We start from the raw sequence: 17,058 nt of genomic DNA, 5'->3' as shown, positions 1-17,058 counted from the left end.
ACGGCTCGTTTGGAAAACACACATTTCTCAGCCTTAACGTATAGGTCATGCTCCAGCAGTCTCCCAAGCACCTTGCGTACCAGGGACACATGCGCGGCACGGGTGGCGGAATATATCAGAATATCATCGATATAGACAATCACGCCCTGCCCATGCAGGTCCCTGAGAATCTCGTCTACAAAGGATTAAAAGACGGCTGGACCATTCTTCAACCCATACGGCATGACGAGGTACTCATAATGGCCCGCTGTGGTACTAAATGCGGTTTTCCACTCATCTCCATCCTTAATACGCGACCAGGTTATACGCGCTCCTGAGATCCAGTTTTGTGAAGAACTTTGCTCAGTGAAATGATTCCACCGCTGTAGCGTTGAGAGGTAGCGGGTAACTAAACCCCACCGTGATACCATTTAGACCTCTGTAATCAATGCACGGATGCAGACCTCCCTCCTTTTTCTTCACAAAAAAGAAACGCGAGGAGGCGGGTGAGATGGAGGGCTGAATGTACACCTGTCCCAGAGATTCCATGACATATGTCTCCATAGCCACCGTCTCCTCCTGTGACAAGGGGTACACGTGACTCTTGGGAAGCGCAGCGTTAACCTGGAGATCTATCGCACAATCCCCCTGTCGATGAGGTGGTAATTTGGTCGCCCTCTTTTTACAAAAACACCGGTAATAAGAGAAAAACGACAAATAACCCATGAAAATATAATAATTCGCTTTCAGGAGCACTTCATAGTTCCAGGACGTTATCCATCATGGAGACAGGGATTGTGTCAAAGGGTGTATAGTTCATATTTGTAACATGTTAATCAGTTCAGTCACAAACACATACAAGGCAACATGTAAAGAAGCGCTGTAATAGGGGTGAAGGCAGCAGCGGCATGGAAAAACAAACACACACACTTATCATCCTCTATTTAGATGTTCACTGTTGAAAAAAGGAAGAGGAGTGCCCTTCACTGCACTGAATCAAGCAACAGAGTATTACATTTGATGTAAGCATCCTCAGGAAACCAGTGGAGGAGTGGTATGACATAGGAGGACATGGAAAGGTTGTAACACCAGATATTGCTACGTTCTGGATCATTTGCAGAGGGAGGGAACTGGACTAGCAGTGAGTTGCATGCAGTAGGGTCCAATTGCAGCAAGGTTGACTCAGAATGGACAGATCTATGGAACCTGTGGAAAGAGCATTACAATATTGAGTGAGATGTCAACTGGGTCACACACACCACTTGCTACTCAGAACAAGACAAATGTAATACCCTGTTACTAACCAATATTATCATGTTTTTAAGGGCATCTCCATAATTACGTTGAGAATCAGTTTCACTTTAAAATCTATGCCAAACAAAAAACATTGATTTCAAAGTTTAACAAACCATACAACTATGCACAGGAACTACATTTAACAATTTCAACCGAACATTTTTCAAAAACTAATTTAGTGGAAGAACTAATTAAACTTTGGTAACAGATTTATGGCAAAATTTCCCTCAGGTTTTTATCCACGTTTACCAAAAACTCTTATACTGTATATCTGCTCCGAATTACGAGTGAAGTGGATTTACACACAGTAACAGAATTACATCATGGGATCTGTACTACACATAAATGCATAATTGTGTATATAAATGTCATTCTCCTGATATTTCACAAGTTTGAACATCACAGTGCAGCACAGCAGAGCACAGTAGTGTACAATGCAGTAGAGCAGAGTAGGGTAGAGTAGAGTACAGTACAGTGCAGTAGAGTGGAGTTCAGTAACGTACAGTAGAATATAGTTCAGTACATCAGATTACTTAAGTTTGAAAACATCTAATAAACTTGGATTTTGAAGTGAACTTTCCCTTTCACATTCCTTTTAAAAAGCAGGGAATTTTAGGGAATGCACATCGAAAGATATGGTATAGAAATCAGAGAACAATCACCTATTTCTCTAGGAAGTGGTGTGGGGGACAGTGAGGAATGTCTGGCTTTTGGGGTAGAGCTGCTTAGTTGAGGTCAGCTAAGAGGAAGACACACAGAGCAATACAAACTCAAAGCATGAAGGGACACTCACAAATGAAAATGATACAATATTACAATTCAAAACCTGATACGGCATCTTGACCTTTTCCTCATCCCAATTTCCCTCGACTGTGCTGATCTTCAGCAATTGAGACAGAAATATATATATTTTTAAACGATGTACAGTACAGTACGTATATTTCTATTATAACAAGGAATGAGCAATTTATTATTATTATTATCAATTTACCTGCCAGGTTCCAAAGACTGCATGTGCATTGGATTGTGCTGCAGTAGGTAGCATCTGAGCTCTGATTGGATATGTGGCAAAGAAGGACGTTTCCTTTTGAAATGCAGACCTAAATTCTGTGACGAGCAGTGACAGGTTGGCCAGCACCTGACAAACAAAAGGTAGACGCATTTCTAACAAACTATGAAAGTAGATTGCTCATGGTGCTGCAGTACTATCCTTCTTCAATGCCACTCCATTCAACCCATGCATGCTCACACACTTGGAGCGATAAACACAGACACAAACACACACTTCTACACACTACTCTATAACTTTCCTCAAATTCTAATAATAAAAAACACAACATTCACCAAGCACTATCAAAAAAAAATAAGAAAACCATGTGGTAGCCCTGTCGTCTACTTACGGTCTTCCAGGTGGTGAAGCAGTCGAGGATCCCTTGCCTCCACATATGGACACCTGGGGTTGATCATCAAGGAGACAGAAGGACACACGTTGCCCCGCGTCAGGCTCTGGGGGTGGGTCTGGTGGAGCCAGATGCACACTACAATATTGTATGTGCTACTTGCTTGGACAACAAATTTTTTTCATGGGTCACTTCAATAAGAGGGAGGGAGAGAGTAGTGAACATATTCTCAAAGTGGCAAGTTAGCATAATAAACAAACTATACTGAACAAAAATATAAACGCAACATGTGAAGTGTTGGTCCCATGTTTCATGAGCTGAAATAAAAGATCCCAGAAATGTTCCAAAAGCTGATAAAAACAGCATGATCATTACACAGGTGCACCTTGTGCTGGGGACACCAGATACTGACTGGTTTTCTAATCCTTCCTTTTTGTAAGGCATCTGTGACCAACAGGTGCATATCTGTATTCCAGTCACGTGAAACCCATAGATTAGGGCCTAATTTATTTATTTCAATTAATCGATTTCCTTATATGAACTGCAACTCAGTAAAATCTTTGAAATTGTTGAATGCTGCATTTATATTTTTGTTCACTATATTTATTTTCTCACCCATCTACACACAAGAGCTTTGCACACCTGGATTGTACAATATTTGCCAATTATTCTTAAAAAATATATATTCAAGCTCTGTCAAGTTGATTACTGCTAGACAACAGTGGCGGTCAGTGCCGTTAAAGATGAGGGAGGACAATTTTTACAGCATATTGGATGACTGTTCTTCATATTCCATTCACCCAGTTCAAAGTAACATCGACAGCTTTAGGCTACTACATGATACAACATGTTCCCTATACCCATCATGAGGTTGCTACAACCTAGCCTATGAATGAAAGATTACAATGTAGGTTGAGGCTATAGACAGTGACACATTTAATACCACCTTGCACACTCTTGCCTACATCTAGCTGATTTGTGGTGTAATCATTAGTCCAACAGTTGCAAACGAGAGTTTCTATTTGACAAATTCAGGTATGTAAAGTATATTACCGTTTTATTCCGTTTGCTTCTGTTTAAGAAACACTTTTTAACAGAATCTGTGAAATGAATACACCCCTGGTAAACAGTTCACTTTCATAGCAGCCACGTTGTATTCCTTCTCGCATCTATGCGCGGACTTCAATGCACAACACATTAGCTGTAGGTGACCAGGTGAAAAAACCTTTCCAAACCAAACCATATCATAACTGCTACACACAGCCTTCATCGTTGTCACCATGTTAGCTAAAGTAACATCATAGTCAACATGGCTAATAGAACTAACGCGTTAGTAAACCCGCTACAATCATGCAGTAACTTTACAATCTATAGTCAGTAAGCAATTTAGCAGTTACACCGGCTGGCCCCGGTGGCAATAAATTAGTAAAACCAAAAGCTTACCTTGACTTGGAAGAGTTCCAGTGTTGGTTTGGATAGTCATAGCCAGCTAGCTAACATAGCATCCCTCTGTTTGAGTAGGCTAAACTAGCAAGCTGCATTTGCTAGTTAAGTGAAACTGAAACTGAAGGAAAAAAAATTACAAAACCTCTCTCTCTCTCTCTCTCTCTCTCTTGCTTCTCCTTCATTTAAGAAATGAATTTGTTTCAAACTGTTGAACTATTGTTTTTGGCTCTCTTTAAGTCAACTACTCACCACATTTTCTCCACTGCAGTGCTAGCTAGCTGTAGTTTATGCTTTCAGTTCATGCTGCAAGAGCTCTGATAGGTTGGAGGACATCCTCCGGAAGTTGTCATAATTACTGTGTAAATCTATGGAAGGGGGTGAGAACCATGAGCATCCTAGGTTTTGTATTGAAGTCAATGTACCCAGAGGAGGATGGAAACTAGCTTTCCTCTGGCTACACCATGGCGCTACCCTACAGAGTGCTGTTGGGGCTACTGTAGACCTTTAATGCAAAACAGTGTGTTTTAAATCAATTATTTGGGGACTTGAATATATACAATGTATATGCAAATTAGCCATTGTGACTGATTATGATAGAGCGCGTCACATATACACTGAACCAAAATATAAATGCAACATGCAATACATTTCTAAGATTTTACTGAGTTACACTTCATAAGGAAATCAGTCAATTTAAATTAATTAATTTGGCCCTAATGATTTCACATGACGGGAATACAGATATGCATCTGTTGGTCACAGATACCTTAAAAAAAAGTAGGGGCAGGGATCAGAAAATCAGTCTGTATCTGGTGTGGCCTCATGCAGCAAGACACATCTCCTGCGTTGATTGTGGTCTGTGGAATTTTGCCCAACTCCTCTTAACAAGAATTGAAGCTTTCTGCCAAAATCAGATATGTGTATGTCCTGGGAAATGTTCTTGTTACTTAAAACCTCATGCTAATCACATTAACCTACATTAACCTACATTAGCTCGGTAAATATATGCATACCAGTGGAGGAAGGGGAGGACCATCCTCACAGAATTGTATATTTCTTTCTTCCTTTTAGATAAACTATCCTTCACTGAACAAATATATAAACGCAACATGTAAAGTGTTGGTCCCATGTTTCATGACCTGAAATAAAATAAATGTTCCATACACACAAAAACCTTATTTCTCTCAAATGTGGTGCACAAATTTGTTTACATCCCTGTTAGTGAGCATTTCTCCTTTGCCTAGAAAATCCATCCACTGGACAGGTGTGGTTTATCAAGAAGCGGATTAAACGGCATGATCATTACACAGGTGCACCTTGTGCTGGGGACAATAAAAGGCCACTCTAAAATGTGCAGTTTTGTCACACAACACAATGCCACCGATGTCTCAAGTTTTGAGGGAGTGTGCAATTGGCATGCTGACTGCAGAAATGTGCACCAGAGCTGTTAACAGGGAATTGAATGTTCATTTCTCTACCATAAACCACCTTCAATGTGGTTTTAGAGAATTTGGCAGTACGTACAGCCGGCCTCAAAAACGCAGACCACGTGTATAGCGTTGTGTGGGCGAGCGGTTTACTGATGTTAACACTGAACAGAACGCCCCATGGTGGGGTTATGGTATGGGCAGGCATAAGCTACGGACAACAAACACAATTGCATTTTGTCGATGCCAATTTGAATGCTGTGACGAGATCCTAAGGCCCATTGTCCTGCCATTCATCCCCCGCCATCATCTCATGTTTCAGTATGATCATCCACGGCCCCATGTCGCAAGGATCTGTACACAATTCCTGAAAGCTTAATTAATATGTCCTAGTTGTTCCATGTCACCCATTGAGCATGTTTGGGATACTCTGGATTGACGTGTATGACAGTGTGTTCCAGTTCCTGCCAATATCGTACAACTTCACACAGCTATTTAAACAGGTGTGGACTAACAGTGAAATACTTTCTTACAGGTCTTTTTCCAACAATGTAGAGTTATGTTAAAGATACAACATTTAATATAACAATTGAAATAGTGGCGCAAGGAATAAATGCACAGTGAATAACGATACAAAAGTGAGAATAAAGTGACTAGGCAAGAGGCTAGATAGACTGTAGAGGCCGGGCAGGAAGCTTAGCGGTTAAAATGGAAAAAATCTGCCGTTCTTCCCTTGAGCAAGGCAGTTAACCCATAATCGAATGTCAGGGCAAATCCCATTCTGCTTCCTATTTTAGACAGCAACAACAAAAAAAAACGAATAACCTCTCAATATTTGAATCCCAGTCTGAAAGCCATAGTGGCTCATTAATCTATCAACCTTGATTATTTGTGCCATTTTATGATCGTCGTCAACCGGCTCGAGTCATTAAAAAACGAAGAAACATAGACCATTCATAAACTGAAAACACATGTTTTTTTGTTTGTATTATCTTTTACCAGATCTAATGTGTTATATTCTCCTACATTTATTTCACATTTCCACAAACTTCAAAGTGTTTCCTTTCAAATGGTATCAAGAATATGCATATCCTTGGGTATGCCATTTTAGGCAAAACATTTATTTTTTATGGTCAGATCCTTATTAAACCAAAAAAGTTCAATTACAACAATTTCATAAAATGGATATATAGCATTGAAACTCTCTGAATGAAACTCTTCAAATGTTAATTGATAATTGGCAGTTCTCTTTCCAAGTTTTTTGCTAGTAATGATATGGGTCCTTTTGTCCTCTGAATAGCACACCTGTATAATGGAACTGTTAACATACACTGAGTGGACAAAACATGAACAACTTTCTAATATTGAGTTGCACCCTTTTGCCCTCAGAACAGACTCAATTCGTCGGGGCATGGACTCTACAAGGTGTCGAAAGCGTTCCACAGGGATGCTGGTGGCCCATGTTGACACCAATGCTTCCTACTTCCCTGTGGCTCAGTTGGTAGAGCATGGTGTTTGCAACGCCAACATGGTGTGTGCAACGCCGGGGTTGTGGGTTCGATTCCCACGGGGGGCCGGTACAACAACAACAAAAAAGAAAATGCATGAAATTAAATGTATGAACTTTTACTACTGTAAGTCGCTCTGGATAAGAGCGTCTGCTAAATGACTAAAATGTAAATGTAAAATGTCAAGTTGGCTAGATGTCTTTTGGGTGATGGACCATTCTTAATACACACAGGAAAATGTTGAGGCTGAAAAACCCAGCAGTGTTGCAGTTCTTGATACAAACCGGTGCACCTGGCACCTACTAACATACCCCATTCAAAGGCACTTCAATCTTTTGTCTTGCCCATTCACCCTCTGAATGGCACACATACACAATCCATGTCTCAATTGTCCTAAGGCTTACAATTATTATTTAACCTGTCTCATCCACTTCATCTACACTGATTGAAGTGAATTTAACAAGTGACATCAATAAAATATCATAGCTTTCACCTGGATTCACCTGTTCAGTCAGTCTATAGTATGTCATGGAAGAACAGGTGTCCATCATGTTTTGTACACTCAGTGTAGTTCCTGAATGTTTTAAACAGTAAGTATTTGACAGATTGTAAACTCTGATCTGACTTATTCATCTCATTGTCCAGTGACAGTTATTTTTCCAGTCAGTCATACATTTCGTGGTTTAGATGTTAATCCCAGTAAATGTTGTTTCTTAGTGTCAACCTTATTTTAAGACATGATCATCCCAGTACATTTCCTGAGAGCCTTTCTAAGAGGATTCAAAAAGTGTTCTACATTGGATAGGTTTTTGTCCCAATATAACAAGGTTGTGCTAATGATACAGGAAATGTGTATTTTGTTCTAAAACAATTAATCAGTCTTAATTTACTCAGTTTAAAATTAGGACTGCATGGGGACAAAAATAAAATAGCAGATTTTTATTAACATATTAAAAATACAAACGATATCTATATTTAAAACACAGAAGGAGCAATCATCGATGTTAGTATGACAGTAGTTTAACCTTATACTGTATCAAGGGTGACAAACAGTTTTTGATGTAGGGCACATTTTCTACAGAGCAATGAAGCTCAAATGGTTAATATGCCGTCCTTCTGTCTACCTCCTTCGAGTATAACTCATGCTCCATGCAATGTTAATTGTGATCTGACAGTCACTTGAATTCAAGTAAGCCATATATACATGCAAATTACATCAAACAAATATAAATATATATAAAAATATATAAATAATCTGTTGAAGGGACAGTTCTTACTTATCTAGGGTGTTGTTAATTCATCTAAACAATTAACAAACAGTTTGTTAGCTGGTTCAAAAGCAATGTTGCGCCATGATTTTGAATAATACATTGGTACATTTTCAATGCTTTCCAGGATTTTCTGAACAATGTTAAAGAGCAATTCCGCTATTTCTCAACCTTATATTCATCAACTCCAAGACAAAACCAGTGTCTAAATATGTGAAAACAGGGCGTTTCTGTGATCTGGGGTTTAAAAGACAAGGTCCTTAAAAATGCAGAGGTTAGGATTAAAAGTAAGTGTTTTTCAAAACCTTCAACAAGTTTCTGGCCCAATGGAGGATATTATCTTGCTCCCCAGGTTACCGTGAAAATCACAGATTTTTAAATGTTTTAACTTTTGATGTCTTTTAATATAATTTTTCTACAAAACGCACAAATGTGCCGTGTTCACATATGTTGACACTGGTATTGTGCTGGACATAATGAGAATGAGGTTAAAAAGTGGTGGAGATGCCCTTTAAGCTAATATACTTAAAAACACCTTAGGTGAGTCAGAAATAGACCAAAACAACTGTCTCTTTCAGGCCTAAGACCTGATGTAACATTTGCATCATTGGCAACTTAGAACATGTTGTCTCAACCTTTTTGGGGTTAGGCGTTATACATTTGGGGAGGGACCATAACAAAGGACCTGTTATATCACCTTTTCTTGCAGCATGACATTTCAAATGATTTATGTAGCCTCTATGTAGGACATTATGAAGGTGTCATGAAGGCTTTATTAGATAGAGTATACCTGGTTTAAAGTGTGACTATGTATCTCTGAAGTATACATAAAGCATGTATATGTTGCAGTGTGCATGTTACAGCTCTGCTCAAAAATTTGGTGGAATATGTAAGCCATTCCTACGTTTGCGTTGAGAAGAGTCTATGCCATTGTTTTTCACTCTCAATGTCTGATAATCTGCATCTTTACTTATGTAGATCTCAGTTTCTGAGCTAAAAAATATAGGCTCCTCCATGCTTTCCCGACGTTTGCGTCTGTATAGAATCTTTGTCGCCTGCTCAGAGTCAGAAAAAGCTTCTGCCTCAAGTTCCACTCCAAAGGACATATTTACGTCACGCACAATATCAATATTACAAATCTTTTTGAATTTAACCATATATATCTAAAATTACTGACACAGGATAGTACCGGGTTACAGGGTCACCAGTAGCAATCAAAAATAGACTGACCTGACAGGAGTAGAGGTTCTGAACTACAATACAATATTTTTACAAAATAGCATGGTCACACTTTAAACTCAGCCTGTTTCATTCCAGGAAGATGGTCTCTCCTGCCCTTGTTCACTCCCCTTCATGGATCTGATAGCGGATGTCAAAGCAAAGCTGAATTGTGTAACGTTAGTAAGTGGGCGCTTGTTAAGTCTTGGATCCATGAAGGGGAGTAAACAAAGACTCTTTTATCAGTCTTCATCGCTTCACCTCACATCAAAATGAAGGTAATCCGCAAGAGAGAGAAAGAACCACAGAGAGATATGGAGAAAGGGAAAGAGACGACAGAGTGAACTTGAATTTTATTAAGATCTCCATTAGTTGACGCCATGATGTCAGCTAATCTCCCTTGGGGGTTGGTGCTATCGCTCGTCACCAGTTACCACAGCCACAAAGTCATAAACCCCGCCTATTTCTACAGTTTATCTTCTTAAAATGTGATTTTAAACCTAACCCTAACCTTAATCATACTGCTAACCTTTTGCCTAACCCTAACTTTAAATTAAAACTAAAAAGCTAATTTTTGTCTTGATTAATGTTTACAATTTAGCCAATGTTGACTTTGTGTGGCTATGTTAACCTGTTGGGGATAGGGGGCACTATTTGCACGGCCGGATAAAAAACGTACCCGATTTAATCTGGTTACTACTCCTGCCCAGTAACTAGAATATGCATATAATTGTTTGATTTGGATAGAAAAACCCTAAAGTTTCTAAAACTGTTTGAATGGTGTCTGTGAGTATAACAGAACTCATTTGGCAGGCCAAAACCTGAGAAGATTCCAAACAGGAAGCGCTCTCTCTGACTATATCTTGGCCTTCTTGATCATCTCTAACCAAAACAGGGGATCTCTGGCATAACGTGACATTTTCTAACGCTCCCATAGGCTCTCAGAAGGCGCCAGAACGATGAATGGTGGCTTTGCATGCCATGGCTGAAAAACATTAGCGCATTTAGTAAGTGGTCGATCTGAGGACAATGAGACTGGAGGCGCGTGCACGAGCCGACACCATGTTTACTTTCTCTCTCTTTGAACAAAAACAACGACTCCCGGTTGGAATATTATCACTTTTTTACGAGAAAAATGGCATAAAAATTGATTTTAAACAGCGTTTGACATGCTTCGAAGTACGGTAATGGAATATTTTGAAATCTTTTGTCACGAAACGCGTCGGGCGCGTCACCCTTCTTTACCCTTCGGATAGTGTCTTGAACGCACAAACAAAACGCCGCTATTTGGATATAACTATGGATTATTTGGAACCAAACCAACATTTGTTATTGAAGTAGAAGTCCTGGGAGTGCATTCTGACGAAGAACAGCAAAGGTAATCAAACTTTTCTAATAGTAAATCGGAGTTTGGTGAGTACCACACTTGGTGGGTGTCAAAATAGCTAGCCTGTGATGGCCGGGCTATCTACTCAGAATATTGCAAAATGTGCTTTCACCGAAAAGCTATTTTAAAATCGGACATAGCGAGTGCATAAAGGAGTTCTGTATCTATAATTCTTAAAATAATTGTTATGTTTTTTGTGAACGTTTATCGTGAGTAATTTAGTAAATTCACCGGAAGTGTTCGGTGGGAATGCTAGTCACATGCTAGTCATATGCTAATGTAAAAGCTGGTTTTTGATATAAATATGAACTTGATTGAACAAAACATGCATATATTGTATAACATAATGTCCTAGGATTGTCATCTGATGAAGAGAATAAAAAGGTTAGTGCTGCATTTAGCTGTGGTTTGGGTTTATGTGACATTATATGCTAGCTTGAAAAATGGGTGTCTGATTATTTCTGGCTGGGTACTCTGCTGACATAATCTAATGTTTTGCTTTCGTTGTAAAGCCTTTTTGAAATCGGACAGTGTGGTTAGATTAACGAGTGTCTTGTCTTTAAAATGGTGTAAAATAGTCATATGTTTGAGAAATTGAAGTAATAGCATTTCTAAGGTATTTGAATATCGCGCCACGGGATGACACTGGCTGTTGAGTAGGTGGGACGCAAGCGTCCCACTGGCCCAGAGAGGTTAACTACTGACAACCCAGAAACAGGAGGGCAGCGATGTCACATAGGTCTCCATGTCGTCCATGTGTTCTCCATCCGTTACCTTGGCCCTGGTCCTGGTCCTTGTTATAGTCCTGCTCCTGGTCCTTGTTATAGTCCTGGCCCTGGTCCTTGCTATAGTCCTGGCCCTGGTCCTTGTTATAGTCCTGGCCCTGGTCCTTGTTATAGTCCTGGCCCTGGTCCTTGTTATAGTCCTTCTCCATCCGTTACCTTGGCCCTTATCCTGGTCCTTGTTATAGTCCTGGCCTTGGTCCTTGTTATAGTCCTGGCCTTGGTCCTTGTTATAGTCCTGGCCTTGGTCCTTGTTATAGTCCTGGCCCTGGTCCTTGTTATAGTCCTGGCCCTGGTCCTTGTTATAGTCCTGGCCCTGGTCCTTGTTATAGTCCTTCTCCATCCGTTACCTTGGCCCTGGTCCTGGTCCTTGTTATAGTCCTGCTCCTGGTCCTTGTTATAGTCCTGGCCCTGGTCCTTGTTATAGTCCTGGCCCTGGTCCTTGTTATAGTCCTGGCCCTGGTCCTTGATATAGTCCTCGCCCTGCAGTGGAAAGAAAGATTCTCTGTTCAAAAACATGTTCTGTCTCTCAAACAATCAATAATTAGGTCTGAACAGTATGTTATGGATAATGAATTCGCTGATGATAACGATAATAAATGTTAAGGTGATGATACTGAGGAGGATTGACATAACAATTGACAATATTTCATCCATGCAACAGAATGGAACCTTGGAAAATGAAAAACATTACATATTGAATAAACATATTGGAAATTCATATCTTAGGCATTAATAATGAAAACACATCTTAATTTTTTGGACAGTGGACCAGCAAGATTTGAATCTATTGTCTTCCATTCTCTATTAGAGATAACCTGCCATGTTTTTTTTTTACACATACAAAGCTGTTAATTGTATTCTATTCAAACAGACCCCATTTCAAAGTAAACAAGCATTCATTAACATCAGGTGTGGCCATGGCCAACACACCTGAACACACTTTGATGAGGATAGAGAGTTTTGTTGATGCTGAGAACGGAATGTATATGTTTTTAAATAACATTCTTAGAATGTTCTCTGAACATCACTAAAGTTCTCTTGTGGCTTTTATGGAAAGTTTTCTTAATGTTCTCTGAACAAATTTGCAACATTACTTTAAATAGAACGATGAGGAACCCTGTAGGAAACGTTGTGATTAAGTACTGAAATTCCCACAGATGAACATTGATTCTTAAAGTTCTCTGAACTATCTGAGAACATTTCCAAAATTGAAATTAAATGTAACCATGTGTGTGACATGTGCTTGTCTTAATTCTTCTTCTATGGTATCAAGGCGGTCCGTAAACAAATGTTTAAGGTGCATGCCGCCACCTACTGTGCTGGAGTGTGTGAGCAATCTTGGTCTGCCTAATAATGTACGACGAAGAAGAAAAAACATCCCAAACCCCCCAAGCCCATTAAACCTGATTTACATCATGCAGAGACAATCCACCCTTATTCAGCATGTCAACAACAATTTGGACAGTCACATCTGTTACCCTCAATAACTCTTTTGCCATATACAAAATAACCTTCAACCTGGCATTTCTGCTTTCCACAATTTCCATGATAAGCTTACCAATGAAAGCTACATAGTCAACTTTATTCACTATCAAAGTGTCCTTTGACAAAACACATTCATGAGCGCAAGTTTTCTGAACAGGCCTCGAAACCATACCAGGACCAGCAGAAGTACCAGCCCCGACAGTAGGTCCACTTACTACAGGAGCAGCCATGGAAGCTACATCAGGCCATCCTTTAGTTCTACCAATCTGTTTCACAGCCTCTGCATGACACATCATGACTGATTTTAGATCTCTGCGCTTCTCTAGCCTCTCTCTGCACCTGACATCCACCAAATGCCAGGTGCAATTACAACACTTCACATTGCTCCCACATGGCATCTAAAACACTGCAATTGGGGTGGGACACGTTCTCTGACATTGAAACTAAGGAATCCTATCTGTACTTTTCCAGGCAAAACCTTCTGAAACCTCAGCAGCACTGATAAGCTTCTTTGACCCGCTTTCCTACTGATTAACCTTTTGTCCTCAATCACTCTGCCTCCCATCACATTTTCATTAATATCATCTATGGACATAGATATTGGGACACCAGTGATGACTCCCCTCAACCTAGAATAATCACCAGGGACATGGCTTTTAAAGTCTCTGAATGTCCTTGAGTGGCTCAGCCAGAGCCCGGACTTGAACCCAATCGAACTTCTCTGGAGAGACCTGAAAATAGCTGTGCAGCAACACTCCTCATCCAACCTGACAGAGCTTGAGCAAAGCTGCAGAGAAAAATGGGAGAAACTCCCCAAATACAGGTGTGCCAAGCTTGTAGCTTCACACCCAAGACGACTCGAGGCCAAAGGTGCTTCAACAAAGTACTGTGTAAAGGGTCTGAATACTTACGTAAATGTGATATTTCATATGTTGTTATTTTTATAAATGTGCAAAAATTCTAAAAACCTGTTTTTGCTTTGTCATTCTGGGGTATTGTGTGTTTACTGATGATGGGAAAAAAAACAATGTAATCAATTTTAGAATAAGGCTGTAACCTAAAAATGTGGAAGAAGTCTAGGCTTCTCCAAAACTGCTTCCTGATGCCACTGATGGTCATTAGTAGCCAGCTACCAAACTGCCAGTTTCTAATGGCCTGGTACTCAGCGCTCTATTGTCCATAGACACTCTGACATCAATGCAATCCAAAATCAAATCAAAACCTTCATGAGAGCCCCTGAGCTCATGTTACGCAACATTTCCAAAGGCTCAGGCCTCGAATTTCCTGCCGGCATTGACAGCCTAATGCTAAATGTGTTTATGTTCATTAATGGTCAGTTACCCTGAGATTGGCAATTATTTGCATGACAGTCACCAGCTGACAACATTTTGTGACTGGAACAGTCCTAGGCATGACTCCCTGAGATTGCTGGTATGGATGTTTTTAATGTAACTATATCATGTATCTACATTATGATGAGCACTTAATCTCAATGGAATGAGCTGTGAACTCTGTGAGAATGGAAACCCTTAGCTAAGAAATTAAAATAGCGTTTCAATTGCAATCATGTCGTCATTTCCATGCTCTACCCCTAATGTGAAGAACCTGTTTTGTTAATGTTTAGTTGTAATTCGTTATTTATTAGAGGACCTCACCTCGTATGAAAAGGTGCTGTAGCGGCTACAACCTTAACCTATTACACATTTGAACTTTTAGGTAAGGTCCTGTTAAAGTAAAGTGATTTGTCAAGTTCCTTAAATGTGCTGAGAATGTTCCAAAGCCAAGCAACTATCCTGCACCATTCCCAGAAAGTTGTGGGAAGGTTGTATACAAAATAACCATGGACAACCACTCTCTCACCAAGCTCTAAGAAACATATGGCACTCAGAACGTTGTGTGCTAGCTGGGAAGTGTTCAGTGACCATTACAGTAGAGAAATATGTATAATTAGTATACTTACCCAAGGGGAGGCTGAAGACCACACATCCGGAGGAGGAGTAGTAGTAGCTTGGTCTTTTTGTGGTCGCTCCGAGCATCTGCCCTTGTCTACCCATTGCTTCTGGCCTGGATCGGTTGTCATGGCGGAGAAGAAGAGCTGAAGAGGATTTCTGCGTTGCTGATAGAAGATAGGAAGGCTCTCAATCAGGGGGTCCCTCAGCAGACGGGTAAAAGTATGGATCGGAGCAGGGATCCAAGCATTGAACCAAACACTGATCGGAGCTTCGATACGAAAAATGATCAGAGCTTCGATCAGAGTATGCATCAGATCATCAGTCTGAAAATTGATCAGAGCATCGATCAGATCATCGATCAGAGCATGTTTCCCAAAATCGATCCGAACATTGCTCTGAACATTGAGCCCAGCATGGATCAGAGCATGGGTCAGAGCTTCGGTCTGAACATCCATCCGATCATCGAGCAGAGCATCGATCAGATCATCGATGAAATCGAACATCTCCAGAAGAGCAAGTGAAGCCCATGTGTTGCTGGTGAAGTTATCCATCTGAAGCCAGTGGAAGAGCAACAGTGCTTTTAGTTAATTATATTTATTTCCATTTTATAATTGCTGAATCTTTTGAACAATTGCTAGAGAATGCAGAGCAACCAATTTTCTCAGATCAAACTATCGTATACTTATAGCTGTTTTACATATACTGTAGAATAGACACTGATAAACATCAAGCACTGAGGTTGTTGCTCAATCAACATGTAGATGCAAACAATATCTAACAATATCTAACAATATCTAAAATCGTTGCTTTGAGGTTGCATGTCTATAGTGTAAACAATGTAATATTGTACAGTGTAATAACGTTCAGTCTTAAATCAAATAAAACAAATTACCTCAAAACTGGTCAAATCACAGGTTTTAGCCTCAGCAAAGCAAGTTGACAGTGTCACCCAAATGACAGATAAAAAATAAGATGCTTCCCTCAAACGAAAATAAGCTTTTTAGAGACCTGTTCCATGAGTCAGTGGTGTTCATGATTGGTTTCTGAAAGAGCCTGATTGTACGTGTATGTTCATGATTGGCCCTTGACTGGGTAAAAAAAAAAAAAAAACACCCCGATTTTCTTTGAAGAGAAAACGATAGAAACAAAGGACCTACCAGTGGGCGGAGGTAGGGATGTGGCGGTCATGAAATGTTGTCAGCAGGTTATTGTCACGAAAAAGCCTGCAGGTCTCATGGTAATTGACCGTTAATTATCGTAAACATGTTTAGCATCTTCAGGCCTCCACGCTCACAAGCCGCTGATGCGTGCCTTTGGAATATCTACTTTTTGAAAAGTCTAATAAATAAATTGAATATACACCATCACAATACAACCAGTATTTGATTTTGTCAGCTCTAAAGAAACATTATGATATCATGAACATGTACCTGTATTATAGAAGAACAGAATATAAGCGTGATGCAGAATTTAAAAAAATGCCCGCGCTGAAGACGTCTATAGTGGTCCGCTAATAAAGGATTAGTAAAGGCCCAGTGCGCTACTTTTCTGAAAACATTTAAACTAAATGTATTTGAGTGTTTATCAGCATTTGTAACTTGAGTCTGGTAATCATCTGTACAAAAAAGTTAATCTGATAATACTAGTGGAATATAAAAGTTTATTGATATGCTTGATATGTTTTCCAGTTTCTTGAAATACTTTGCAAATGCAACTTATTTCTCTGTGAAAACTGAAATGGTCTATTCATTCCTTTTCAGCAGCAGGGGTGTAATGTACTTAGTAAAAAATACTTTAAAGTACTACTTAGGTAGTTTTTTTAGTATCTGTACTTTACTATTTATATTTTTTAACAACTTTTAGTTTTTCTTCACTGCATTCCTAAAGAAAATGATGTACTTTTTACT

The 17,058-nt window shown here is 39.7% G+C and overlaps 1 protein-coding gene and 1 long non-coding RNA gene across 2 annotated transcripts; both read right to left on the bottom strand.

The window, feature by feature from the left end:
• Positions 1–522: 522 nt before the first annotated feature.
• LOC106599081 (uncharacterized) lies at positions 523–2,795 on the bottom strand. The gene is made up of 4 exons (XR_001327355.2): positions 2,676–2,795; positions 2,267–2,413; positions 1,938–2,014; positions 523–1,185 (listed from the first exon to the last, which is right to left on the bottom strand). It is a non-coding gene; the product is annotated as an uncharacterized lncRNA (long non-coding RNA).
• A 5,185-nt stretch (positions 2,796–7,980) lies between these two features.
• Positions 7,981–16,227, bottom strand: LOC106599076 (uncharacterized). Its single transcript, XM_045714559.1, has 4 exons — positions 16,044–16,227; positions 15,160–15,702; positions 11,628–12,194; positions 7,981–10,173 (listed from the first exon to the last, which is right to left on the bottom strand). The coding sequence occupies exons 2-3, from the start codon at positions 15,700–15,702 to the stop codon at positions 11,847–11,849; spliced, it is 891 nt and encodes a 296-aa protein (XP_045570515.1). The 5' UTR covers positions 16,044–16,227; the 3' UTR covers positions 7,981–10,173; positions 11,628–11,846.
• Between the last annotated feature and the right edge of the window lie 831 nt (positions 16,228–17,058).

Source organism: Salmo salar, chromosome ssa03 (assembly GCF_905237065.1).
Source record: "Salmo salar chromosome ssa03, Ssal_v3.1, whole genome shotgun sequence".
Lineage (NCBI taxonomy): Eukaryota > Metazoa > Chordata > Actinopteri > Salmoniformes > Salmonidae > Salmo > Salmo salar.
Note: the sequence above shows the minus strand (reverse complement) of the source record. Positions and strands in the feature narration are given on the sequence as shown.

Coding starts and splice junctions, on each gene's coding strand:
- LOC106599076 (XM_045714559.1), bottom strand. CDS start 15,702: ATGGATAACTTCACCAGCAACACATGGGCTTCACTTGCTCTTCTGGAG. Junction 12,195..15,159: donor GGTCTTCAGCCTCCCCTTGG/GTAAGTATACTA, acceptor TTTCCACTGCAG/GGCGAGGACTATATCAAGGA.